Source organism: Pteropus alecto, unplaced genomic scaffold, assembly GCF_000325575.1.
Source record: "Pteropus alecto unplaced genomic scaffold, ASM32557v1 scaffold24, whole genome shotgun sequence".
NCBI classification, from domain to species: Eukaryota; Metazoa; Chordata; class Mammalia; order Chiroptera; family Pteropodidae; genus Pteropus; species Pteropus alecto.
In genome coordinates, this window is record NW_006439192.1 from 6,388,188 (window position 1) to 6,414,821 (window position 26,634).

The 26,634-nt window shown below is 37.7% G+C and overlaps 1 protein-coding gene and 1 pseudogene across 4 annotated transcripts in view; both read right to left on the reverse strand.

Moving 5' to 3' along the window:
- Window positions 1–26,634, reverse strand: part of UNC5D (unc-5 netrin receptor D) — a 476,468-nt gene that overhangs the window by 176,621 nt on the left and 273,213 nt on the right. For all 4 annotated transcript variants that reach the window (XM_025050005.1, XM_025050004.1, XM_025050003.1 and 1 more), the window contains exon 4: window positions 9,335–9,438. In XM_025050005.1, coding sequence (XP_024905773.1) covers window positions 9,335–9,438 — 104 coding nt within the window. The remainder of the gene's footprint in view (window positions 1–9,334; window positions 9,439–26,634) is intronic.
- Window positions 3,651–3,770, reverse strand: LOC112483438 (annotated as a pseudogene).

Genomic DNA, 26,634 nt, shown 5'->3' on the forward strand with positions numbered 1-26,634 from the left:
AGAGTTTATTATTATGTGTACTCACAGCAATCTGTAAATGTTCATTCACTAAGTCACAAATGTTTCTTAGACATCTACTCTATTCCCTGGTGAATTTGTGTTACCTGCTACAAAGGGTGAGAAAGGATACTGAAAGTATAATTTGCATTGCTTATCTTGAAGGAAATTATCTTGAGTAAATATGACACACAATCATGAAAAGTTAAATACAATAAGAATTTAAAAAGTGAATGTAAAAAATGTTCAAAGAAATACGCTATGAGTTCAGAGGGATGGAAAAAAAATTGTCCAATTTTGAGAAGTCCACATCAATTAAATCAGGTATTTCTAAGAAAGAGAGATCAGTGTCAGCTGGGATGGCCCGGGAAGAAGGCAAAGACTGGTTAGGTTTAAAAACATCCTCCAAGACATTGTAAAGTACAGGTGGAAGAGGTCAAGGACATTCTAAACAATGAGAAATATAGATGACACAGAGAAAGGACTGTAAGTAACATAGAGAGTAGTCCCTGGGAAGAAAGAAGGTGGATTGTGTAAAGATGACCTAGCAGATCATAGAGAAAAAGGAAAGAGGAAGCAAGATCAGCAACTAAGCAATCTTAGTAATCTCATCTTGGGTCTCTATCCTTGGCTTTGAAAAGTGTCCAGCAGTCTCCCCTTATCTGTGGGGGATACTTTCCAAGACCCCTAGTGGATGCTTGAAACCAAAGGTAGTCTCATACCTTGTAGACACTGTTTTTTTTCCTATATATACATACCTATGATAAAGTTTAATTTATAAATTAGGCACAGTAAGATATTAACAATAATAATAGACCAACAATTTTAAATATATACTGTAATAAAAGGTATGTGAATATGATCTCTCTAAATGTCTTACTGTACTATACTCATCCTTCTACTTCTTGTGATGATGTGGCATGATACAATGCCTGTATATGCGACAAAGTGAGCCACTCAGATTGCCCCCGAATTGAAAACTTATGAATTGCTTATTTCTGGAATGTTCCATTTAATATTTTTGAACCATGGTTGACCATGGGCAACTAAAATCACAGAAAGTGAAACAGTAGATAAGGAGTGGCTACTGTAATTCTCTCTTCCATGTTTCACTCCCTCCAGGAATACAGAACAGGAATGAAAAGCAATACAAATTAGGAACTTTAGATGTTTTCTATCCTTTCCTTCCTAAGGAAACAGAGCTTCCCAGATAAAGATGTGGTAAAAGTAAACACACTAATAAAATTTACTTAAAGACCAGTATTAATGACAATGGTATTTGGGCTGGAGACATACACTTTTTAAATGACTTATATTAACCTCATTTCCCATCTACCTTACGCTAGCAAATTTTTTTTTTTTTTTTTTTTTTTTTTTTGCAGATATGTTTTAAGAGAAGTAATTTACTGGCACTTAATTACTAGTATTTAACCAATTCAACATTCTCTTTTCTTAAGAGTCCATTAGGTTTCTATTACAATATTATACATTCTAATCAAATGTGGCTTTCTGCAAAGGTCTTCATTGTCAGTCTCCTCAAAGCCAAGTTTATCTGGACTATTAGATATTCTCCCTGCTTTGGCTGCACCAAATTAGATTAATTATTTATACCTGAGGTTCATTGCTTCAGAACTTGGGCACCTCACTTAACATTGCTCTAGTGAATTATTAAGAGCCTTATTTTTTAAATAAAATCCTCATTTCATAGTCTGTTTGATTGAGGTTAAACACAATAGTCTAGTGATTCTTGTATTAAACAGTTCAATGTCATAAGATTCTCTCTGGGTTTTATGCCAATGAACACATTTGAAACAAATGAACCTTTCATTAAGAATACCCTCACAGGGAAGAAGGGCAAAGAACTTCCGACCTGAAAACTGTCTGGCACCAGTCTGGGCAGAATTATTAAAATGAGTCATAGATAGTATGCAGATTCTATTGTTTATCATCAGGAACAAATTAGAGATATGGAAGGGGCCTTAGGAGCTTTCTAGTTCCCTTGCTTATTTTACAGATGGAGAAAAACAGATTAATATCTCACAAATGGCCTTTAGCAGAGTGACTTGTATTGTTCCAATGGCCATTTTTAGATATTGGTCAAAGGCATCAAGTAGGAAGACATGGCACATGCACTGTTATGGGCAGGATCCTTAATTGCGCACAACAAACTCTGTTCTAGCTTATTTATGCAGGAAAGGACTTTATTAAAGAGAATAAAAGTGCTCAGAACCTCCAGGAAGGACAAAGGGCCAGGCTGCCACCCAGCTGGAAACAATGTCCAACGATATCGCAGGGAAAGGGACAGTCACTTAGCAACACCCTCGCAATTCTTAAAACACAACCTGGCTCACAACCCTGAGACTTGGGAGAGATGCCCGTTCCTCTAGCCACCCCTAAAACCTGGCATCTCAACCGCCATCCTCTCCAGAGAAGGGTTTCCACACAAATACCTCCTTATACTGCTCATTTCTCCATCCTATCTTGTGTGAGAACACCTGACTATTGGGGCCTAACCACAAGTCTAGATTGTGTCCGTTGCTTAGCTTTGGGGCCTTAATTCTCAAAGACACTGAATTATTTTGAGTAGGCTGTTTACCTTGATGAGAGCAGAATTAGCCTTAGACACTAAGCCTTTATGGCAAGTTTTATTGTCCACGGCAAAAATAACCTGTTAAGATTTACAAGCTTTATTAACAGCAATAACCATTTAACAGCCAACATCAGTAAATCAGGGTTTATTGAGAACTCTACAATTTTAATCTGTGGAAAACCATTAAAATGTCAGATTTTCATTGGACATAATTTCTAACTTTTATGAAAGATAGATTTTCCATTTAATTGGGGAGTATAAAATAGTGCAGTGTGGGATAACAAATTGTTTTGAAGAGAGAAAATTGGTTTTAGCTAAACAATAAGCGTCGAACACTGAAGTTGCTATTTTAACTTAGAACTGCCCCAAGGTTAAGGTTAAAAGTAACTGCAGTGGAAAATATATTCTAATACGTCTAGCCACAGGATGAGCTCACAGAGTTTAGAAAAGATTATATTATTGTCTGTTCACATTTCAGGTATTTTGGAAAAAGTGCATGACCTATTATTTCATCCAAACTGATGTCTAAATCAGTGTGGTGAGACTCCTCAAATTCACGTATTACTTTTTGAAAAGTGTTTTTACCAACAATAATACCATACAAGACTCTCTAATGGGGCAAGTAAGGTAAACACACATTGATAGGCACCGGCTTCTGTCAATAACCATTTATTTCCTCCACGTGATAGATTACAAGAGAGGGAAGTAGGCAGCTTTTTGGAGAATGTCTTTGTCTTTTGAAGAACCTGAAGGGAAAAAAATGAGGGCACAGGCTGGGGAGCAGAGCTCATGGCAGCCGGGCATGAGGAGGGATGGCTTTAGCATCCTACTTCCTCATGGAGCTGAAAATGTGTTAGACATTGCAAGAGTTTCAGTTTTAATCTGATTACCCAACCATAATAGAGCCCCTCACCTTTCTTTGAGAATCAAAGACTCATGAAGCTTTAGAAAAGAGGAAGAGAAAGAGGAAGAACAGAAATCACAATAATCTCTACTATTTAAAACATTTAAAACAGAAACTGTGCTAAATGTCTTCATATTCTTTTTTTTTTTTTTTTTTAAATACCTACAGCACCTGGTATGCCTGGGTGGTCTCCCACCCAAGTACTATCCAGGCCCAACCCTGCTTAGCTTCCGAGATCAGCTGGGATTTAGGCACATTTAGGGTAGCATGGCTATAGACCTGTTTTGCATATTCTTCTCATAGCCTCACAGAAATCTTACAAAGAAAGTACTGTTCCCATTTTCAGATGAGGAAATTGCAAGTTCAGGGTGCCTAGCAAATTGCTAGAGGTCGTAGAGTTAGGAAGTGCTAGTCAGGGTTTGACCGTGGATCTGTATGACTCCAAAGTTCATATTTTCCCCCATGTGCCACACTAACAACCATCAGTTCTGTTAACACCATTTTCCTACCCCACTGATGTATACCAGGGGAGAGAACACTCCAATACAGACATCAGTATGCACTTATCAGAATATACGTAGGGCTCTTCATGACAACGAGATATGTCAGGGCTAGGGCCAAACGTAGGAAAATTGTAATGATGTTGAGATTACTCTTACTCCTTTCACCTTCTCTTTTATAGGCCCCCTGTTCTTCTTTCATAGCCTCCTCCCTGTTGAGTTTAGACATGCTATATCCTCCTATCTCCTAGAATAGCATCAAACCCAGTCTCCTGGCCCTTGGGAGTACAGAGCCTCCTCGGAAGTCCTGCTGCAGGCGCCCAACTCCCCTCAGTTCCCAAAGCTTTTATTCTCAGTGCTGTGCCCCTAGTTTAATCACCCGATTATCCATTTCCAACAAAGAAACAGAATTGAGTATATTTAGGGTTAGCAATATTAGCTAGAAGAGATTTTAATCTAAAAAACTCCACTTCTAAGGGTGGACTATCAGGCAACATAGCAATATGATATCACTGGCCTAGGGGCTCCCAAGTTTCAAAAAGGCTGGGAACACTAACTAAAACCACAGTCTAATTAAAAACAAAAAGTATTAGAGAAAGGAAAGACCTGAGCTTTTAGGTTGGATTGCTTCTTAGTGATTTGAGAGCCTGTAAGATGGATGGGAAAACACTGATAGCTTTCCAGCATCTCACAGCAGTCTTTTGCAAAATTAATGAGAAAGGAGAAACCATTTCACACAGTACACAGCAACTGGTGGCATTCCATAATGGTAGCTCTTTCTATTGTTATACAAACCCCCTTCTCTGGTCATATAGATTAGTTAGTTGCCAAAAAGTTCTTTCTTACAAAGAGAAGACAATTGTATGCATCTTATGAACACGAGACTTGGACTTGCCCCAGGTTGTCTTTCATTGTGCCAAGGTTTCCTACACCACCATAGGACAAGACCAAAGGCCCTCCAGCCACAACCCCTTCCAGTGATGATCCCTTGGGCCCCACAGGAAGTGGCCAAAGAGGGAATCAAGCGGTGCAGTGAAGAGAGTGGAACATGGCCTGCTCAGTGAAGATAACTGATATTTCACAGTGACGATTACATAACTGATCGATTTCTAATCACAGTTCCTAATTACTGTCAGACAGAAGAGTCATTAACTGTAGGATCCCCTCATGGCTGTGCAGACAGTAAGTACAAAGATACACTCTTTGAAATCCGAAGACCATGCAACAGGCCTTGGCAGATATCTCCACCCCAGGAAACCTTGACTGTGGGAGGTAATGAGTATTTTCACTTTTCTTCCCTAGCCTTCTCTTTCTCTCAGCTTTTTGCTTTCATTCTGCCTTCCCTTCCATAAAAACACAGATGATGGTAGTAATAACTACTGTGTAAGCTACTGTGGAAAGTAAAAGAGCTGTAAATATTGGTGTAGAGATATAAGTAGTGCCAACTCATAAATAAGTGAAATTCTAAAATAACTCAAGTGTTTGGAACTAGGATGCTTCTCTGCCTTACGATGATGCTATAAATGCTTGTTAGGGCCCCATAATAGCTCATTAACCCACAATGAGGCTGAAACACTCTCCATATCTATCTACCATACAAATGTAGAAAACAAAGCTTTTTTTTTCTTTTCCCACTTCAGCATTTCTGTTTTAAACCATCCTATAGTCCCAGTTGCTCCTAAGAATGGCCTGCTAATTTTAGCCAGCCTGACTCTAAAATTTATTCCTAAAACTTACACGTGATTAAAATGAAAGAGTGATATGATGTTGAAGGGAGAATGTGAAGTGTATTGAGGTGGATTTGATCTTCCTCCAATTTCATGTCCATGTGGAGCCTGTGCATGTGAGCTAATTGGAAAATAGCGTCTTTGCAGATGTACTGTGACCCAGAATACTAACATGAGGCCATACTAGATTAGGGTTGGCCCTCAACCAATGACTCGTGTCCTTACAAGAGGGACATTCAGACATACAGAGACACAGAGCAGAGAATACCACATGAAGAACAGGGCCAAGAATATGGAGGGATGTGCACAGAGATGTTTCCTTATGAAGACCAAGGCAGAGACTGGAGTGATGTGTCTACAAGCCAAGGGACACCAAGCATTGCCAAAAACTGCCATAAGCTGGGAGAGAAGCATGGAACAAATTGTTCTCTAGAGCCCACAGGAAGAACTAATCCTGCCTACATCCTGATTTCTGATTTCTAGCCTCCAAAACTGTAAGAGAATACATTTTTTTGTTGTTGTTGTTTTAGGCTACCTGGTTTGTAGTAATTTGTCACAACAGTCCCAAGAAACTAATATAGGAAGTGAATACTTACAGTTTGCAAATCTGGCAGAGGGTAGGTACCAGAAAAGAAAATACACTTTCTTTCTGATACATCTGTATTGGGTTCCCTCCTCCCCTGTTCAACAACTCTCCCAAATATTTTTTCACTAACTGGTTTGTGTGGCCATTGTAAGTTTATCATATCCTGTTCCGCTCTTGTGGTTACAGATGAAAGCAACATCAGAAGCAAATGAAGATAGAAAATGAATTTAGTTATCAGGCAGAACTGATTTGCCTTCAAGAACAGGGGCAAGAATATGGAGGGATGTGCACAGAGATGTTTCCTAGCTTGAAGCCAAGTTCAGCCTTTCCCAAGAAGTTGAACAAAGAAGAATGCTTCTTACTTCCTAGAGGTTTATAATCCCTAAATCCCCCACAGTGTCTAAAAAGATGCTTCAATATGTGTGGGTGGCTGTGTTGCACATGTATATATGGGGAGCTGTGGGTGTGGGTATGGGTGTGTGTATGCATGCATGCATACTCATAGATGCATTTACACACCAAGGTATATCTTCCTTTTGGTTATTATCTTACCAGAATGCACATCCTTTTTCCTTCTCATGTATGTATATATGTATACATGTGTATATGTATGTATGTATGTCTTCAAAGAGCAGGTGGAGAATGTTTTATTCACCTGTTACTATCAGAATGGAAGACAAAAAAAAAAAAAACCCAAAAGTCTAATGGGTTTCACAGTTCTGTCTGGGGAAGGTCCTGATATTACCCCAAATATTCATCAATATAGGCAGGAAACTAGTTTTTTATTCATAGCCAACAAATATTTATCGGGCATCTGGATATGAGAAGCAGTGTTTAATGTTCTGGGGATACAGCGATAGAAAAAATAAAATATCCTTCATGGAGCTTAAATTCTAGTGGAATAGACAGAAAATAAGCTAAGTAAATATAATAGTGTGTTTGTGATAAGAGCTAAGGAGAAAATATGAAGCAGAGAGTGGAGTTTAAATGTCTGTGTGTGGGGTGAGGAGGTCACACTTCCAACAAAGTGTCCAGAACAGGCCTCGTGGAGCAGGTGACACTTGAGCCCGCCCAAAAGGAAGAGATGAAGCGATAGCTGGGAAAGAGCGTTCTAGCAGCGGGGCCCTTGTGTACAAAGGCCCTGAAGTGTAAACGTGGCCGGTGCAGCTGAGGAACAGTGAGGAGGCCAGTGTGGCTGCAAGGGGGTCAGATGCAGAGTAGCAGATGAGGTCGGAGGTAACAGTGGGACAAATTATTTTGGATCATGTAAGGCACCAAAAGAACAAAGACTTATATCCCAAGTGATCTGGGGAATTTTTGAAAGATTTTGAATAGAGTTAGACTTTAAATGGCTGCAAGACTTCTAGTAGGTCATTGATCTGAGCATGTTTCCTTGCCTCTAAAACGCAAAGGCTATGCCAGGTAAATATCAAAGTTCTCTTCCAACTGTAAAAATGATTACTAGACATCTAAAACACATTAGGTTCCCACAAGCAGACAGCTAATAAAACGTGACCCTCCTCTCCACTTCACTCTTCTCATATGCAGCCAAAGCTGAAGGTGGTGACCCAGCACAGGCTTGGAAGGAAGCCTGGCCGTACGACATAGGTGAGGCATTTTTATGCATGAAACATTTTAAATTGGGATTTTGAGAGATGGGTAGCAAATGCAGTGAACTGCTGATACCCAAATTAGACTCCCAGGAGCTCTCGGGGTGTCCTAAATGAGACTGACACATTTACCTGTGCACTGAACGCCCTGCTGCCTGTCAGCCCCTGCTCAGGAAACTAGGGCTCACTCTGGAAGGAAAAAGGTGGCAGCAAAAAAAAAAAAAAAAAAAAAAAAAATCAAGTATCTTTTTGTTTTACATTAAATAAAAATCTAAAAAATAAGGGTTTTCCTTTCTAATCATTTCACATCATGCATAGAATGCACTTTAATTTTCAAGTCCGTTTACTCCATTTCTGTGAACCATTTGAGCTTTGAATAGTGTCCACCCAGCACGCTTTCTGTCTAAATATGCAAGTGTGTGTGCCTTTTCATTCCCTTTTATTTTCTCCACTCCTTTGTTCTTCCAACGACGAAATCCCACAGCAATTTTAGCTAAAATGTGAAGCAGAGTCTCCTGTTGCTTTGTTTTGTTTTGTTTTCAACACTTCTACTTCTCAGTGAATAAACTATAGCTCTAAGGACAGTTTCCTAGCTTCCCAGAGAAGAGCCACAACTGGACTATCCTACTGCTTAACTCAGGCCTATGTTTACTAAGCGTTCCTTATACTTCTGAGTTTCCCACCCTCCTGCCAATACTATCTTAATAACTGTATGACAGGTCTATCAGAACATCTTTTAATGGTGACTGGAAGATTTAGAAAGCCTTCTCTATTACCACTGTGTCCTATAACTGACAATTATAGTCTAAAATTATGGCAGAAGATCTAGAAAACACTCAAGGAATAAAAAATCCAGAATCCAGTGACTCTGGATTCTAGATGCCTCACTGTGAAGAAAGGATAACAGATCAAAGACCTGTGGCTTCACCACTTTTTCTATTCCTCATGCCAGCACAGTGCCTAACACATAATAAGTGCTCACTGAATGTGTGTCCCATGAAGAATGAGTAAGTGCAAACACCACTGCACTTAACACTAGGGCCGTCCCTCCTTCTCTGGCCACTTACATGACTTTGTTTGCTAGAGCTCAGATTGATCCATAAGCCATGTGCATATCAGAATGCCCAAGGTAACTGACTGAGAACACAGAAGATGCCACCTGTGTGATCTGAGGTCACCGAAAGCAAGAACACAGACCAAATCCTATTCAGGCTGCCTAGCAAGAGCTCAGTGTCAACAAGAAAGTAGACAGGAGCCAATTTGCTCTTCCAACATCCTTCCTTCACAATTTCCTCATCATCTTTATCAGTTGAGTCCAGACAACAAGAATGCCAGACAGTGGCTCTTTCACTTCATGTATGACCACACAGGACTCTGCCCCACTCTTGGGAACAGGCCAGGTCCCAAGAGTCTGTCTTACCTCAGCAGCAGGGACTCCCTCCGGTGGGCGGCAGTGCAGCACGATCATGCCTTCAATGGGAACCTCCCTCCCCTGCGGATCTTGTTCAAAGTTCTTCCGTAAATCTGCAGAGAAGTGTGAGAAGTATGATACTTTGCTCTAGGGCCAGAATTATTCACATTTGCTCCAAATACAATAAAATAGCGTGCTTACTGTCATAACCTATATACACACAAAAAAGTCACTTGTTTCAGAAGTTCCACAATAAAAGAATTATTTCCCCAAATATGCACAACAAGCTCGTTTAAAATAAACCTTAACAAAACTGTTCCCAATGCTGTATACTGATGTGAAGGATAAAAGATTTACTGGGGAGCAGGAAAAAAAAAACCCCAACAAAACTCATCATTTCATGAGTCTTTGCCAGCATTATCTGCTTAGCAACTGATGAAACACTTGGCCTATTAATAAATTGCTATCCACAGCTATTATGCAGTTGAGATGCATATGATTTTTTTTTTTTTTTATTAACTAATGAATACACTATTAATCTGTAACCTCTGCCATTTCCTTAACCCTCTAGGGGGCTCTAGAAGATGGTAATAGAATGAGATTACCTATTAGTCTTTTATTTGTAACCAGGGAGAAGGGGCGACACTGAACCACAACAAAATCTATAATCTACCCAACCAAACATATAATTAAAAAATACAACGCCCTCCATTCCAATACTAATGCCGGGTATCTGTGTAGTGCCTTTCGTGGAAGGCTCGAGGCATTCTGCAAACAAGATGCACTATTAACCTTTTATACGTGGAAGAGAGACACTTGGAGAGGTTAATTGGCCCGCCAGTGGTCACAGAGAGCATCAATGCTAGTGATGGGGAAAAATTCACCAAGCTTCTTGACATCCAGTCTGACTGCTAGCCAGCAAAGCTTTCTCAGGGAAAAGACACAGGGACAGTTTCAAAGAAATTCATTTGCATGGCTTTCCACTTGAGCACATGCTTCATTAACAACAGTGGGAATTGACCTTTGATGCTTTTGAGGTGTCATAACAACACTTTGATAATTTTAAGCATAAGCTTAATTCTTGCTATCATTTGAAAGCTGGGGGTAGCAGAGCAAAGACAGTTTTACAAGTCTTTCTCAATGTAAATGATTTCCCCCTCCCTCCCTGACAATGTATTTTTCTTCAACTGAGTATTTCAAATTACAGGCTGTGGATTTATTGATTTAATTTTCTTCAGTGCTTACAATAACATGAAATATGTTCCCTGTAAAGAGCAGAGCTCCAGAATCAGTTACATCTTTATAAATTTTATAAATACATTAAACTTGCTTTTAGCAAGTCAAAAACACTCGATGAATAACAAGCACAGCAATTCATGTATTCGCTTTCTTTTGAATTTTACTCTTAATGTTTTCTCTCCCAGAGGCAACCGATGCCTTTTGTCAGTAGTGCTATATACTGAGATCTTCATGCGTGTACGAGGCAAAAGATTCTAAAAAGACTTGCATTGCAAGCAGATGGCAGGATCCATCTTCCCATTTCTCTGCTGTCCCCCAAACTGTAAAGCCAGCTTCTTTCTACTGGAGATCTGTATATTGACACAGACCCTATGATTCAGAATTTCTGACTTCAACTATGATGAAAGTCATGTAACTGATGACAAAACTGTGAATGAAGGGATTGCGAGTAAACTCCAGAATGAAAAAATCTCATGTTTCCTACACAATTTTACCATAAGTTCTCCTTTGCTCTCTCCCTTTTGCACATGACTCATTTATTTATCAGGACTGTATCAAAATTAGTCTGCCATAGAGTGTGAGTGACTAAAACAAGACATCAGTTTGCTAATGAAAAGGGCTGCGTTTTTTGTGGCAAATTTTGTTTGGTTTGTTTGCCTTTTTTTTTTCTTTTTTTCTTTTCCTTGATTGCTTTGTTTTCTAAAGGAAGTCTCACTCAGGGCTGCTAAATGATGGCTATATCAAATAATCTATATTCAACCAGATGAAGCACAAAAAACTAACAGTGGGAATTTCTATTTTATCTTCTTCTATTTTTTTGTTGTTGTTCAACAGAAATGGAAAAGGTAACAAAAATGCGTAGTTGATGGTTACCTCCACACTCCACTGCATTAAGTATATTGGCAGATGAAAAGATAATTAGAGCGGAGTCATTTTGCCTCCCCATTCTCAACTACTCAATAAAATAGAATAATTAAATATATACATATATATAAAGAAAATCCTGTATTGACATTGGGATGTAGAAATGGGTATTGACCATAAACAAGAAACTGAGAAATTTCCAGATCTCGTACAGCCAGGATCACATTGAAGAGGGGATCCACCCAACCTCTTGCTCTGCCCAAATGACATTTGAAATCACTGGAAGAGTTCCAACAAGAAGCATATGAACACCCCGAGGAGATACAAAGATTAAGGGCAATGGAGTAGGGCAGTGGGTTACGGAACAACTGGGTTGTCATATATCTGAATCCAACTCGTAACAGAGCCACTCAGAGCACCGGCTAATACACCAAGTGAGAAACCCAAGATTCACCAAGACCTGGCCTATACATAATACTGGTGGCAGGAACACTGGCATTTCTAATTACACCAGACAAATTTCAGCTAGCTAATAAATATATAAAAACTATGGAAACAAACTCAGACTCAGAGGTAAGTGCTTCCACCTCTTTCTCTGATTTCTCAACATAGGTCACCCAATCTAATTAGTTTCTAAATTGGCAAATTAAACACTTTTATCACCTATGTTAGTTTCGAGGATTGAAAAATTCAGACAGGAACCTATACAACTTCTAATTGTAGGCAAAACATCTCTAGCCACAAAAAAAGAATTATACCACCAATGAAGGAGACAAAACAGAACTGAAATTAAACGGCTTCCTCTTAAGGTAAGAAACAAGAAGCATTTTTGGATAACTTGTAATTCACGTTCTTTAAAGTCGAAAGGAAATAGAACTAAGAATCTAGAGTCAGGAGTTATAAATAGGATAACATCTGAGATCAAGAAAACTGCCACTTATTCAGGAGAAAAAAACCCCTGCTGAATTAGTAGAATATGTATCATAGAGATGGTAAGTAGCATGCTGAATACTCCAGAAAACTGACCTAATGAAACAGAAGACAGGTATATCAGTCTGGATCCAGGTGGTAAAACAGTAAGCACACCAGTTGTTTTAACAGAAAACATTAATGTACAGAATTGGAGGACAAAAAAGGCAAAAGGGTAACTGTAAGAAGCAGGTCCCACCCTAGGAATGGGAGATGGGCAAACAAAGGAAAAAGGTGGGGTTAGAGCTTAAAGAGGGATCAAATGTACAAGAGAAGCTACTGGGTGTCCGGGCTGGCACCTGGGAATTTAGGCAGGGTACCAAGGAGTCAAGACCCAGACCTCAGACTGGTGCTGGGGATGGGGTAAGGGGGCAACACATAATAAAGCTGGTTTGGAAGCATTTGAAAAAAATAAGCTGGAAATAAGAAGCAACTGCTACTTCCAAGATAAGAAACTCTGTTGGAGTAATGCTGACAGGAACAGAAAATGAACAGAAAAAGGTATTCCTTCTCCCGCATCCACCATCCAGTCTTGTCTGGCGCCCTCTACAGGTGGAACCTTACAGGGAGCCAGGATCTGGCAAGGGGAGTTTCAGCAAAAAGCTTCACCAATAAAGAACCAGCGGTTTTTAGAGATGGGAGACAATGGCTTGGTAACCAACAAATCCCAGTTTAAAGAACTTCCTCTGTAGAGCTCTTAAAATTGCTTACTCCATGTATGCTTTTCTCACTAAAGCTATATTCTACAAAGGTGGGCTTTACATCTGAGATGTTCATCCTTAAACCCCAGTGCTCTGATACAGGGCAGGTCCTTAATAAATATATGTTCAATAAATGAGCTAAGAAAAAAACTAATAAAATGATAATGAATTTACCAGGAAAAGGATGAAATAAATAACAAAAGACAATGTTGGACTGAGAACTACAATATTAAATATAATATAAATTTTTGAGGAAAACAAGCTATAAGAAACAATAATTGATTTGACAATAATAATAATTCTCTGAGTTGAAAAAAGGTTTGTGTTTTTAAAAGAGGTCATTAGATACAAGGCAAAATCATTTTAAAAAGAGGAAAAAAAGATACTGGATACACCACAGTTGAAATTTTGAACTTTAATATAATTAAGAAAGTTACAAAAATAACAATTTTACAGGTATCTTTGTAGTAAATAAACAAACAGAAGTAACTAACAATTTCATAAATTGGAAGAATTAATATTATTAAAATGTCCATACTATCCAAAGCCATCTATAGGTTCAATGCAATTCCTACAAAAATTCCAACGTCATTTTTCACAGAAATAGAAAAAAATCCTGAAATTCACATGGTGCCAGAAAAGACCCTAAAAAGCAAAGCAATCTTGAGAAGGAAGAACAAAGCTAGAGGCATCATACTTTCAAACTATACTATAAAGCTTTAGTAATCAAAAATGTATAGTACTGGCAATAACAACAGATACATAGACAAATGGAACAGAACCAAAAGTCCAGAAGTAACTGCATATATGATCAAGTAGTACTTGATAAGGGAACCAAATATATTAAATAGGGAAAGGAAAGACTCTTCAATAAATGATGTTGGAAAAACTGGATGGTCATACACCAAAGAATGAAAATGGACTCTTACCTTAAAAAAATTAACTCAAAATGAAGTAAAGGCTTACATGTAAGACTTAAAACAACAGAAGTCCTAGAAGAAAACAAAGGAGGAAAAAGCTTGACATTGGTCTTGACATTTTCTTGAATATGACTCCAAAAGCATATGCAATAAAGCCAAACATAAACAAGTAGTACTATATAAAATTAAAAAGTTTCTGCACAGCGAAAGAAATGATCAACAAAGTGAAGAGGCAACTTACAAAATGAGAGAAAATATTTGTAAACTACATATCTTAAAAAGTTAATATCCAAAATAGATAAGAAATTCATTCAACTCAATAGCAAAGGTACAAATAATCTGATTTTAAAAAATGGGCAAAGACTTGAATAGATATTTCTCCAAAGACATACGAATGGGCAACAGGTACCTGAAAATGTGCTCGACATCAATAATCAACAGAGAAATGAAACTCAAATCCACAGTGAGATATCACCTCACTCCTGTTATCAAAAAGACAAGAGATAGGTGCTGGTGAGGATGTAGAGGAAAAAGAACTCTTATGCACTTTTGATGGGACTATACATTGGTACAGTCACTATGAAAAACAGTACAGAGGTTCCTTAAAAATTTAATAGAATTTGATCCAGCAATCCCATTCCTGGGTAATCAAAGGAAATGGAATCACTCTCTCGAAGAGATATCTACACCCCTATATTCATTGCAACATTATTCACGAAGACATGGAAACAACCTAAATGTCCATCGGTGGATAAAAATGTCAAACAGAGACATGCACACAAGATTATTCAGCCTTAAAAATAACCAAATCTTGCAATTTGCCACAACATAGATGGACCTTGAGGGCATTATGCTAGGTGAAATCAGTCAGACAGTGAAAAACAAATACTGCATGATCTCACATGTATGTGAAACTTAAAAAAGATGAATTGATAGAAACAAGGAATAAACTGGTAGCTGCCAGGTGTTAGGGGGTGAGAGAAATGGGAGATGGTGATCAAAGGGTAAAACTTCCAGTTATAAGATGGATAAGTTCTGGGGACCTAACATACAGCATGGAGAATATGGTTAACAATACTGTATTACATACTTGAAAGTTACTAAATTTTAACTGTTCTAACTACCAAATATAATGTAGTTATGTGATATAATGAATATGTTAACTGACCTTATTGTGGTAATCATTTCACAATATAAACATATATATCAATGTGATGATATATCAAATCATCACATTGTATACCGTAAAGTTACAAAGGTTATTTGTTAAATACATCTAAATAAAGCTGGATAAATATACATGTTTAGCATTTTATTATTAGTTTCAAGTAACAGTACATCGGTTAGACATTAATACAGTTTATGAAATGATCCCCCTGATTACTCTATCTTCCCTCTGGCTCTCCATCTAGCCATTGCAGTACTGCTGACTGCATTCCCTATGCCGTGCTCCCCATCCCCCTGACCATCTATCGACTAATAATTTGTACTTTTTTAACGCTTACAAAAATACATTTTTAAAAGAAGCAACTGACAATGACAAAATAATCAGGCTATGACTAGAACTTTTCCCTATATTTTGAATAATTAATCAAATCTATATTTCTGTTTTTTACGAAAAAATAATGGGCACGGACTTTCTACTCCCAAACAAGTTATTATTCATGAGCAAACCGACTACAATATAGTCTAAGACACGATTGGGTCAAGAGGTTGTATTCAGCCACATACCCTTCTCGAAACATTATCTTTTTAAATAAACTAATAGACACTCAAAATAATGAATTAGCTATTTGGAAGTTGTGGTTTAAAAAAATCAGGCATTGGGCAGTAACAGCCATTTAAAAAAAAAATCTAAATAGTTTAATAATATAGCTAAAATATTCATGTAATTATCCAAAAACTCTGGAAAGAGAAATGCACAAAATATCATAAACATGCATAATAACTAACAGCAAGACTTTTAACTGCTAAGTCGTGTACTCCAGAACTCCACTAGGCAAATATTACATACCGCTGAAGAAAGTAGGGGTTGGAGTGCGAGTATTTGCTTGAATTCTGGATCTGTGACTTAGCAGTACCTTGATTAGATAAGTTCTGTCATGTCTCTTTGCCTCAGTTTCCTCATTTGTAAAATAAGGATAATAATTCCTATTACATATAGTTTTTGCGAGAATTAAATGATAATATGTGTAAAATCATTTTAAGAGCACTGGCTGCATAATATGACTTTAATAAAGTTCACATATATTACTGTCTTATTATAAAGCCATGATGATTAAAAGGGGGAAGTTTTGTCATAAATCAGATATACAAATTAATTATAAACGAGAGCATTTTTCAAAGTCGCTCACAACTAGTAAGTTAGTATATGATAAAGTGACAAATAAATTAAGTAGAAAAAGGCATTAGCATGTCCTTTGGAGGAAAAGATAAAGTTAGATTTATGTCTTATTTCATACCAAAATAAATTCCATCTTGATAAAAATATTTTCTATGCAAAACTATAGCAGCATTAAAATACTTATTGGATCTTAGGATAGAGAAGGGCTTTCTAAACCTAAAATCGAAGGAAGAATAAACACTTAAGGTAATGATTGGTAGATATTATTTTGTCGACATTGAAAATCGTTTTTATCTAAAACATTTTAACCCCAGTTATAGGGGGAGGCTTAACAGTCTTAATCTATAAAGGACAGTTATAAAACAAAGTGAGAAGGATAAATATCTTAAAATAAAAACAACAAAGGGGCACAAAAATGTGATTTACAAAAGAAACACAAATAGAATAAAATTATTTAGAAGGGCTATCACAAATTATTAAAGAAATGTCAATTTAAAAGCAATGCTATGTCTCTTTACTTTTGAAAGTAGGCTTTGTGTTTCTTTGCTTTAAATAATAATTTTCAGTGTTAGAGTATGGGAAACTAGATAGTCTTAAATATTGCTAGAAGAAAAGAAAATGGGTAAATATGAAGAGCAAGCTGAAGTATGTATCAAAATTACTTTAATGGTTCATTGATATGTGCATTATCTAACGAATGAACAAACACTATATGGTATATCCATACAATGGAATTTATTTGGCAATAAAAATAAATGAAGTACTGATATATGCTACGACATGAATGAATCTTGAAAACATGCTAAATGAAAGCAGCCAGACTCAAGAGACTACACGTTGTATGATTTCATTTACATGAAACATCCAGAATAGGCGAAGCCTTGTAGTCAGAAAGCAGAGCAATGATTGCCTAGGGCTGCAGGTTGGTGGGCGGAAAGAGGCATTATTGCTGTTGGGAAGTTTTCTTTTTGGTGTGTGATGAAAATTCCAAAATTGACTCTGGCAAGGGTTGGACAACTCAGAGAATATACTAAAAACTACTGAATTGTATACTTTAAATAAGTGAGTATCACAGGTATCACAGATTATATCTCAAAACTATTAAAGAGAGTTCATTTATATAATTCAATAATTCCACTTCTATAATTTTCTAAGAAAATAGTTACATAGAAAATTGTAGTATATAGTGATATTGCTCAAATCATTTACAATGCTGAGAGATTGCTAACAATCTCAATATTTAATAATGTAGGAATGGTTAATATCTTTTGTTGCGTTCATATAATGGAATACTATACAGACACTAAAAAAAATGTTAACTATTGATATGTATAAATTATCAGGATTAATTTGCAGAGAATAAGGCTGAGTGAAAAAAAGCCAGTCCCCAAAACTTATATACTGCATGATTCAAATTTTATTTTACTTAAATAACAACAATATAGAAATGGAGAACAGATAAATGTTTACCAGGGGTTAAGGAGGGGGTGAAGGCAGGAGAGAAGTGGATGTTTCCATAAATGCGCAACATGAAGGATTCTTGAAATGATGTAAATGTTCTATTTCTTGACTGTTTCCATGTCAATATACCAGTTGTGATAGTATGCTATTACTATTTTACAATACAAGAGCTGGCTAAGAGTACAGAGGATCTCTTATTATTTCTTATGATTGCATGTGGGACTACAATTATCTCAAAATTAAGTTTAATTAAAAATAATATTTAAAATTGCAAGTAAATGAATTGCTAAATAAGATAAAATAGTTTATAGTGAATGATCTTTATCTTTTATATATTTTTTTTAATATGTAAGAACTGTCCTCCTCCAAATGTAGCAATTACATTTTTTATAGAATGTATCTACTTCCAAATAATAGCAGCTACATCTGCCTTAAAAACTTGTTTCGATAGGAAGCAGTTCTCTTAATTTACCTTCGGATTTTCAGTAAATGTGCAATAGTCTCTTTCATTCACTCGCCCTGTTGACTGTGGGCTGGACACTGTGTCAGGCAGTGGGGGTGCACTGCAGAACTTGACACAGACCATCTCAGCCTTCCCACAGCATATGTTCCCGCAGGGAGGATACACATTAAACAATTAATTATGAGGTATATGGATGAGTGATGAGAGAGAATTAGAAAGTTCTGTAAAATGTATCACAGTGGGACCTACCTTAATCTAGTGAGTGAATCGAGGAAAATCTCTCAGATAAAGTTGTAAATAGGCAGAGGCGGAGCATCTCACAGACCTAACACAATACATACCAAATCTCATTTACTGTTTCAATCAGGCTTTTACTGGCTTAATGTTATTTTAATGTTATTTTTTAAATATAGATACAGTAAATTTATATACAGTAAAATAAGACAGTAATATATATGAACTTTATTAAGTCATATTATGCAGCCAGTACTCTTGAAAGGATTTTACACATATTATCATTTAATTCTCACAAAAACTGTGTGTGTGTGTGTGTGTGTGTGTATATACACACACACACATATATACATACATATATACATATGTATGTATATACATATGTATATATACTTTTTCATTTTTTACATATTTTTTAACTGAGGACCTATCATTCTTGGTATTCTTTATCTTGGTTTTTTTCTGTTCACACACACACATATATACATACATATATACATATGTATGTATATACATATGTATATATACATACATATACACATATATATACATATATATACACACACATACACACACACACACTCTCGTTTCTTTCTTGCAAGTCTCTGCAAAATGCTTGCCTAGCTACCTCTCTTCCCATGTTATCACATCACATAAAGAAACGCTTTTATTAGACTTGGTCTTCTATTCATATGTACTGAGAGGATGGAATATAAATAGATTTCCACCTTCTGATCTCACTTATAATCATGCTCATGTGGTCTATGGGAAGGAGAACAATAATAATTTTTACATTATTTTGCATAAGGACACTGAAAAAACTGCATACGTGCACATCAAGAGTGAAGATTTAAAAAATTTAAAATGGTAACTGGTGTGGCATTACTATATATGTCATAGTGAAAGCCCTAAAGAGAAAGCATTCAACTTTCCAAAGATTGTTACTGGATGATTATGGGTATATTAATTATCTTCATCTGTTTCTATATTTTCCAAAATTTCTAGGATTATCATGGATTACTTTTATAACCAGGAAAAAAAAAAAAAAACAACGTCCAAAAAAACCCCTCTTTTCCTATTAGTTGTTGAGATTCTCTAAATTAGATCAAAATGAATTAGAAGCCGGGAAGAAGTACATTTTACTTCATTTTATTGTACTAAGTTCCACTCCTACAATGTTTATTAAAGAAGTTAGCAAGAAGTATTATTTTTAAATCTTTGGTGAATTCTAAAATATTCTTCTTAATCTGATTTTAGCCATGGGAATCTTTACACATGAGGACAAATTTTTTTTCATCCATTTCGTTTATTGCCTTGCCTCTGGAAGGGTAAGTAGTAGTCATTGATTAATAAATAATTGTTGACTGGATGAGTTTCCATTTCAACTCATCTGAATATTTATTATAAAGTAATATACAACTAAGTCTCCAATAGTTGAGATGACCAAGAAAAGCAAACACGTAGAGATAAATGTACTACAATGATGTCAAAGTAACATTCTCACCTTCCCGTGTGTGTGTGAGTGTGTGTGTGCGTGTGTGTGTGTGTTTGTTTGTTTGTTTAAATGATGCTAACAAACATCAGCACTGGCCATTTTGGAGCATTTCCCTGTGTACTTCTGCTCCTAGTCCACCTTGTTGCCCCGTTCAGTTCTTCAGTACAATGCCAATAAGGGCCAAAATGACAAAACAAAGATATTGGAAGGGAAGAGGAAAAAAAAAGATGATGAAGCCAGATACCAGACTAACTGGTAAGTCATGTAATCAGCAACAGGATCACCCAGAGTCAGCAGAACCTGCCAATAAGTAGTCCGTGAGGGGCTAGGCCATGGGGAGCAGCAGCCTCCCTCTCCTCACCCCCTGCCCCATTTGGCCTTTTTCTCATTTTCCTTTCATGCAACTATGTTAGAAAAGTCATTGTAGCACAAGGAAATCAATAAAAATTCAATTGCAAATAATAGTTCTTTGCAGCTAAGCAACACCAGGGAGTTATCGGTTCATTCAATGTTCTGGCAGTTAATGCAATAAAATAAAAATAATTTACTCATTCAAACCAAATCAGCCAGTGAAAAATCATAGTCATTTTTTTAATAGGCATGGTCATAGTCATTTGTTAAGATTGCAGGAGGATGGTGCAATGTCCCATTAGTGTCCAACTACACTGGTATTCAAATCAGATTTGAATCTTTCCCACTCATATTTTTCTGAAGGAACAACAAACCACATTTGTCATACATAAAAGGAATTTGTAACTTAGCCAAATACAGATCAATTGTAATAAAAGGGCTGGTTCAAATGCAGAACAGCTGTATGCCAGCAAAATGAAAGTCAAGGCCCGGTGCCCCCATTTTGTTCTACCTCAATCTCTCAGCCCTAGATGGTTATGGCCTGAGAAGTCAGCTACTAACTCCGGTTCCCGAAGGAAGCATACAGAAGGCTTCCTGCCAGGCCAGTTCTTCTCTCAATGATAGTCTTCTTGTATTTGGCATATTATATATGCTTCTCTTGCTAGCCTGGCTTAATCCCTCTGCCTTGCTTAGATCTATGAATTCTGCCAATTTCTTGACCCCACTAATCCATATTAATGCTACGCTGTTCCTATCTTTCACTTCATGTCTTTGCTGTGGATCTTCTATTTTTGATTTTGCTGGTCTACTTGAAGGACATTTGGCACTGAAGCACAATTCCACATGTAGACTTCCTTATGTCAGGGACATACAGGTGACATCTTTTCATGCCTAAGATTTCTGAATACTGCAGATGTAACTCCTGCTGAGTAATTCGCCCGAAGAAGGGACACCTTTGGCCGTAGTTGAGTTGCATGGGCCTTTTCACGTTCTCCCGACCCCGCCTTGGTGCAGGGTCATGAGCAGGCTCTGTTTATTGAGGCAGCGAGGAGTTTGGCTGACACCAGGGGTCTTGTCATGCAGAGGCTCCTCAAGGCTGTTTTTCAGGGCTGTAAAATAACTTTGGGGCTTTGGTAGATTCCCTGTGCTCTGCAATTCCTTTGCTGTTATCAATAAATCGTTTTGTAACTAGCTTTGTGTGTCATTATCCCTTTCACAACAAGTAGTTCATCAGGCAACAGTGATGTTGCCAAGGCGGTACCCAGCAGCAGGGACACATTACGGTGGGCAGAAACAGCTGCAGTTTTACACAACGCTTTGAACACTAATTTGACCTGCTCTCTATTGAGCTATTCCCAACACAATACATTCCACTGTATTTGGCCTCTTTTCAAGGACACACAAAAGAATTCATTTAGATTCCATCAAAAATTGAAGATCTATTGAATGATAGGAACATAAGAATCTTAACATTCAGTCTAGAACTGATTGGGAACCGAGAAAGACAGTAGAGCAGGCTTGAAAGATGAGGATCACCAACCAAGCAGGTCTTACAGAGACGGTAACATGACCGAGCGAGGGGATGAAGAGATCAGATCCAGTGTAATTCCATTAACTGGGTTATTTCCTAGTCCTTTTGGCATAGAAGTTGCTTCTGTCACTTCTACCCCATCCTAATTGCCCCTCGCTCTAGTCCGTCTTAATGGTTTCTGCTTATCCGTTGTTCGCATGTACTCACGGCTTCTGATATCTCAGGGCCACGACTGCCTGCTTGTGTCTTTCCCTTTCTGTTGCCGCTATCAATGGCTGAGTCTCTTTCAGGATCAGGTCATACTAAGAAGAGCAAAGATCCAAGTACATAATCACTTTATCCTTCTCGAGTGAGTCCCTCACACTGAATCTACTCACATGCAGCTAACCTGCCTCGGTGTATGCTCGTGGTCTAGTGAACATGATGACAGACATATGTGGCACACAACACGGCCACGTATGCCTTAGAAGCCACTCAGCACCACTTCCCTCAGCAAGGAATATGGGTGAGAACTCCATAAAAGGAAACCATGCCTGGGGATTTGTAAGGGTTGCTTTGTCTCCAAGTTCCATAAAAGGCACTTTCTGCACATTGATTATATCGATTTGGCTGTGTCAATATATAAAGGACAGCTGAAGTTTGACTTAAATAGCAGATCTCGACAATCTTCAATAGGGAACAGTTATTAGGTGAAAAATGAGAAATTCTCTGCTTTGTTTTTAAGGCAAAAATCAAATTAAAATAAAGCTAGTAACTCACATTTTGTATCTTTGCATCATTTTCCACTGAAAGCTATGGGGACAAAATATCTGTAAGTTCCACATTCTATATGTTTGAGTACTAATGGGAATATTGTGCTAATGGGAATATTGACTCTTAGGTGAATACAGAAATAGCCACTGAACCAAAGTGGTTTTGATGTAGACTTTAAAAAAAAAAGTACAATCTCAGAAACCACTGAGTAGACTAGGTTGCTCAGTTCTCAAGAAGCATATGGAAAGATTACGCTGCTCATCTTTCTACTGTCAGGATTCCCTACCCATGATGTTGCTTAAACCCCACATCCCCCACAGGCAGCACTAGATCTCATCTGCAGTCCGGCATTCTGAGAAACATTCAAATGCAAAACAAACTCCACTGTTGAAGGGACAGAGTTTGAAGAACAACAAAGACATGAAGAATCATTCCTGATTTTCCTCAGTGCCCTCCCAGCCCCCCAGAGGAAATTACAAGGATATGAACCAGCAAGGAGTTTAAAAAGAAATGACCTAAAAATAACCCTAAGCTTGAATACTCACCATCTCATTGTAATTCAGTACTAGTACTTCAGAGAGATGGGGGAAAAGAAAAAAGGAAAACAAAGGAGAAAAAGAGTTAAAAAGAAAAAGCGAACCCCGCAGCAAAAAGAAACATATTTTCAACCCCAGGTCTCCCTGAGGCCGGGAAGGTCAATCAAGACAAGATGTGGACAAGTGTCTTAAGCATGTAAGTGATGGGTTATGCCACCCAACATCTCTCCTGCCTCCCGCTTGGCTGCATACAGCAACTGAGTGGAAAGAAGGTAAACTGCACTTTACTTAACCCTCAATCGATCTTGCCAGAACAGGAAGGATCTAAGAGATCACTTCAGCCAGAAGTTGTTCACTTTTCTGGTAGCAAAATCCATATTTTATATTAAATCTTATAAAGAGACCTAACAAATAATGCAGATAAAACTAAAGCTGACAAGAAAGAACCAATCACCAGAGGTATGGGGGATACTTTCCAGGAAAAGAGTATGACAAAAGGCTCTGAAATAAAGACAATCACAGGTATTTGAGGAAGAAATCACTGTAAATGGAACAACAAAGGGGAGCACTGTGGGGTAATTACGGGAAAGCTCGTTAATTCCTATGGGGCCAGTATCAAGGAGTTTGGAAAGCGGGTGGGAGAAGTTCAGCCAAGAGAACAGTATGAAACAGCATGATCTGGTTTGTATTTAAAAAAAAAAAAAAAAAAAAAATCCTTCAGGCTGCTGTATGGAGAATAGTGTTTAAGATGGCAAGAGTGGAAGCAGTGAGATTATCACAGTGGAAAAATAACAATTGTTTGCACCAGATGGCGACAAGTGGACACATTCAGGATATGTTGTGGAGACAGAGCTGGCATGACTTGCTGCTGGGAGGGATGTGACTTAAGGAAACAGAAGAATCAAGGATGCGACATCTAGGTTTTGTCATGAGCCTCAAGGGCCATTATGACACTGCAAAAGACGGGACTAAACATAGTTTTGCAGAAGAGTTGTTGAAGTAAATACCGAGAGAGTTCTCTTTGGAACATATGAGATGCCCAGTAGCTATCCAAGTGGATATTACATCAGGTAGTCAATGAGTAAAGAAATTGAGAGATAAGAGGCAAGGTCAGGGTTGAAAGTAATCAGCATATAAAATACCTAGAGCCATAGAGTAAACAATTTCACCTAGGGAGACTCTGTGGCCTATTAAGGAGAGAAGAGGAGTATTATGCTAATTAGAGGTGGGGACTGAGGGAAGAATCTGTACAGGAAACTGAATTTTGGTTAGCAGGAAGAAGAAAAAACAAAAGACAGCAAAGGCACAAGAGCATTCCTGGGCCCCCCTGCCAACGATTATGATTCCATAGGTCACGAGCATGGCCAAGCTATCTTAAGTTTTAAGAGTGCCACATGTGATTCTTGGGCACAGTAGGTTTTAGAAGACTATAATAGAGTGCAAAGCTTGTTAGTCGAGCCCAGAACTCAAAACTCATCTCTTCTAATATTTACTTTTTACTCCTTCTGCTGCTCCTATTCCTTCTCAGTAAGTTTTTAAAGTATGAGCCTGTCTAATCTTCATGCTTATATTAAATCATCACGTCTTCCTTACATGGTTAACTCCAGCTATTGCTCAAGCTTTTCTCTTGTTAGTCAAGGTTTTGAAAAGGGTTGTCCATACTCTGTTTTCTCATTTCCTAATGAGCCCTAGATCCACTGTAATCTCCTATCACCCTGTCTCGTTACACTACTTTGCCCAGGTCCGTGGAGGCCTTCATGTTATCAAATCTAACTGACCCTTCTCACTTCCTACCTTAATCTTGTGATGACATTGACACTATCGACCATTTTATTCTTTCATAAAAACTTTCACTCCCTCTGGATCTCCCAGTGCCTCTTCGACAATTTTTTTCCCCTCAGTCTTCCTCACACCTCCTCCTCTGTTCACCCCTTAACCATTTACAGAATTTCATTCATGACTTGCTGCTCTCTCTCACCAGCAGTTTTGGTGCTGGGAAGGAGGGTTGAAAATGTGTAGTATGGAAAAACATCTTAAGTAATCTTGAGAAAACCCTGTTCCTCCTGCCTTCCCCATGGAGATCTACTAGCTTAACAATGACCTACTTGCCAATGACTCTCAATTCTGTGTTGCACATTGATCCCTGGGCTTCAGGCTCGAACATACAACAAACAGCATGATGCAAACAGTTCATGGAATATTCCAGGGGTAGTTCACAGATAATATGATCAAAACCTGGACTCAATGTCTTGTTCTCCACACTAGTTTCTTCCATTCTATTTGTAATGTCATTAATGGGGTCACCATCAACTCAGTCACTTAAGCCAGAAAACCTGAAAGCTCCAAACCTGAAGGAATCTCTAAACTCCTACCTTATTTTCCTTCAGCTGTACAGCTAAGTAGCCACAGATACTTGGTAATTTTACTTTCCCGGAATCTCACATTTGCCCCTTCCTCTTTACCTATATCATTGTGCAAAAGTTCAAGTCCCACCAGCAGTTTATTTATAGATTGGTGCAAAGCTTCCTTGCCTAAAGTCTTGTTTCCTCTTAAATCTCTCTGGCTGTGGTAAATGGTAGGGTAGGAGATTTTGAAAATGTGACCACATCACTGCCATCATTACCTTGCTTACGACACTTCGCAATGGCCCTAGACCACATAAACTCTTGAGAATGCAAACACCCTCCATACTCTGTTCTATCTACTTGTCCCTGGTAGTGCCATCTCCTTGTTTCCCCACATAGATCCACATGGTTCCCACACTCTTCCATCTTCTGTACTTTAACTCGAGTTCTTTCCTTAACCTGAACACACATTCTTGAAATTGGTAACCCTCCTTCTTCCTTAAAAGTTAACTCAGGAAGTGCATCTTAGACCTTGAGGATCAGTATATTGTCCCTCCCATGGGCTCCTAAAACACACTGTACTTACCACTAACCATGCTCCATCGGTAAGACTTATTTATAAGTATGTCCCCTCGCTTGACTGTAAACTCTTCAAAGAAAGGGATGGAATTTTAATATTGGCTACCTAGAATGTGACAGATAATTATTCATTGATGGTTGACACTTGCAACACCTCAGTTAGCATTCTTGTGACATTTAAATTTGTAGAAGGCACACTCTTGTCCTTACTCTGATAGAGGGATATGAAACTAAGAAAAATATCACCAGGCTCAGGAGCTCTTAAAGTTTAACAAAGATAAGTGTTTTTTTTGTTGTTTTTGTTTTTGTTTATTTTTTTTGCTTAAGAACTGTTTACATTATCTGTTGGAAGGTTTCTTTAGTGGAAAAATGAGAGATAAATTGAAATAAAATCTATATCCTCTTCTGTGATAAACTTTCACTGAGTTTTTAAAAAATATATAAATGGCCATTTTCCAGGAAGTTTAAGGTTTATTTCACCACAATAATAACAGATTAAGTAGTGATCTCCTAAAAAGGCTGTG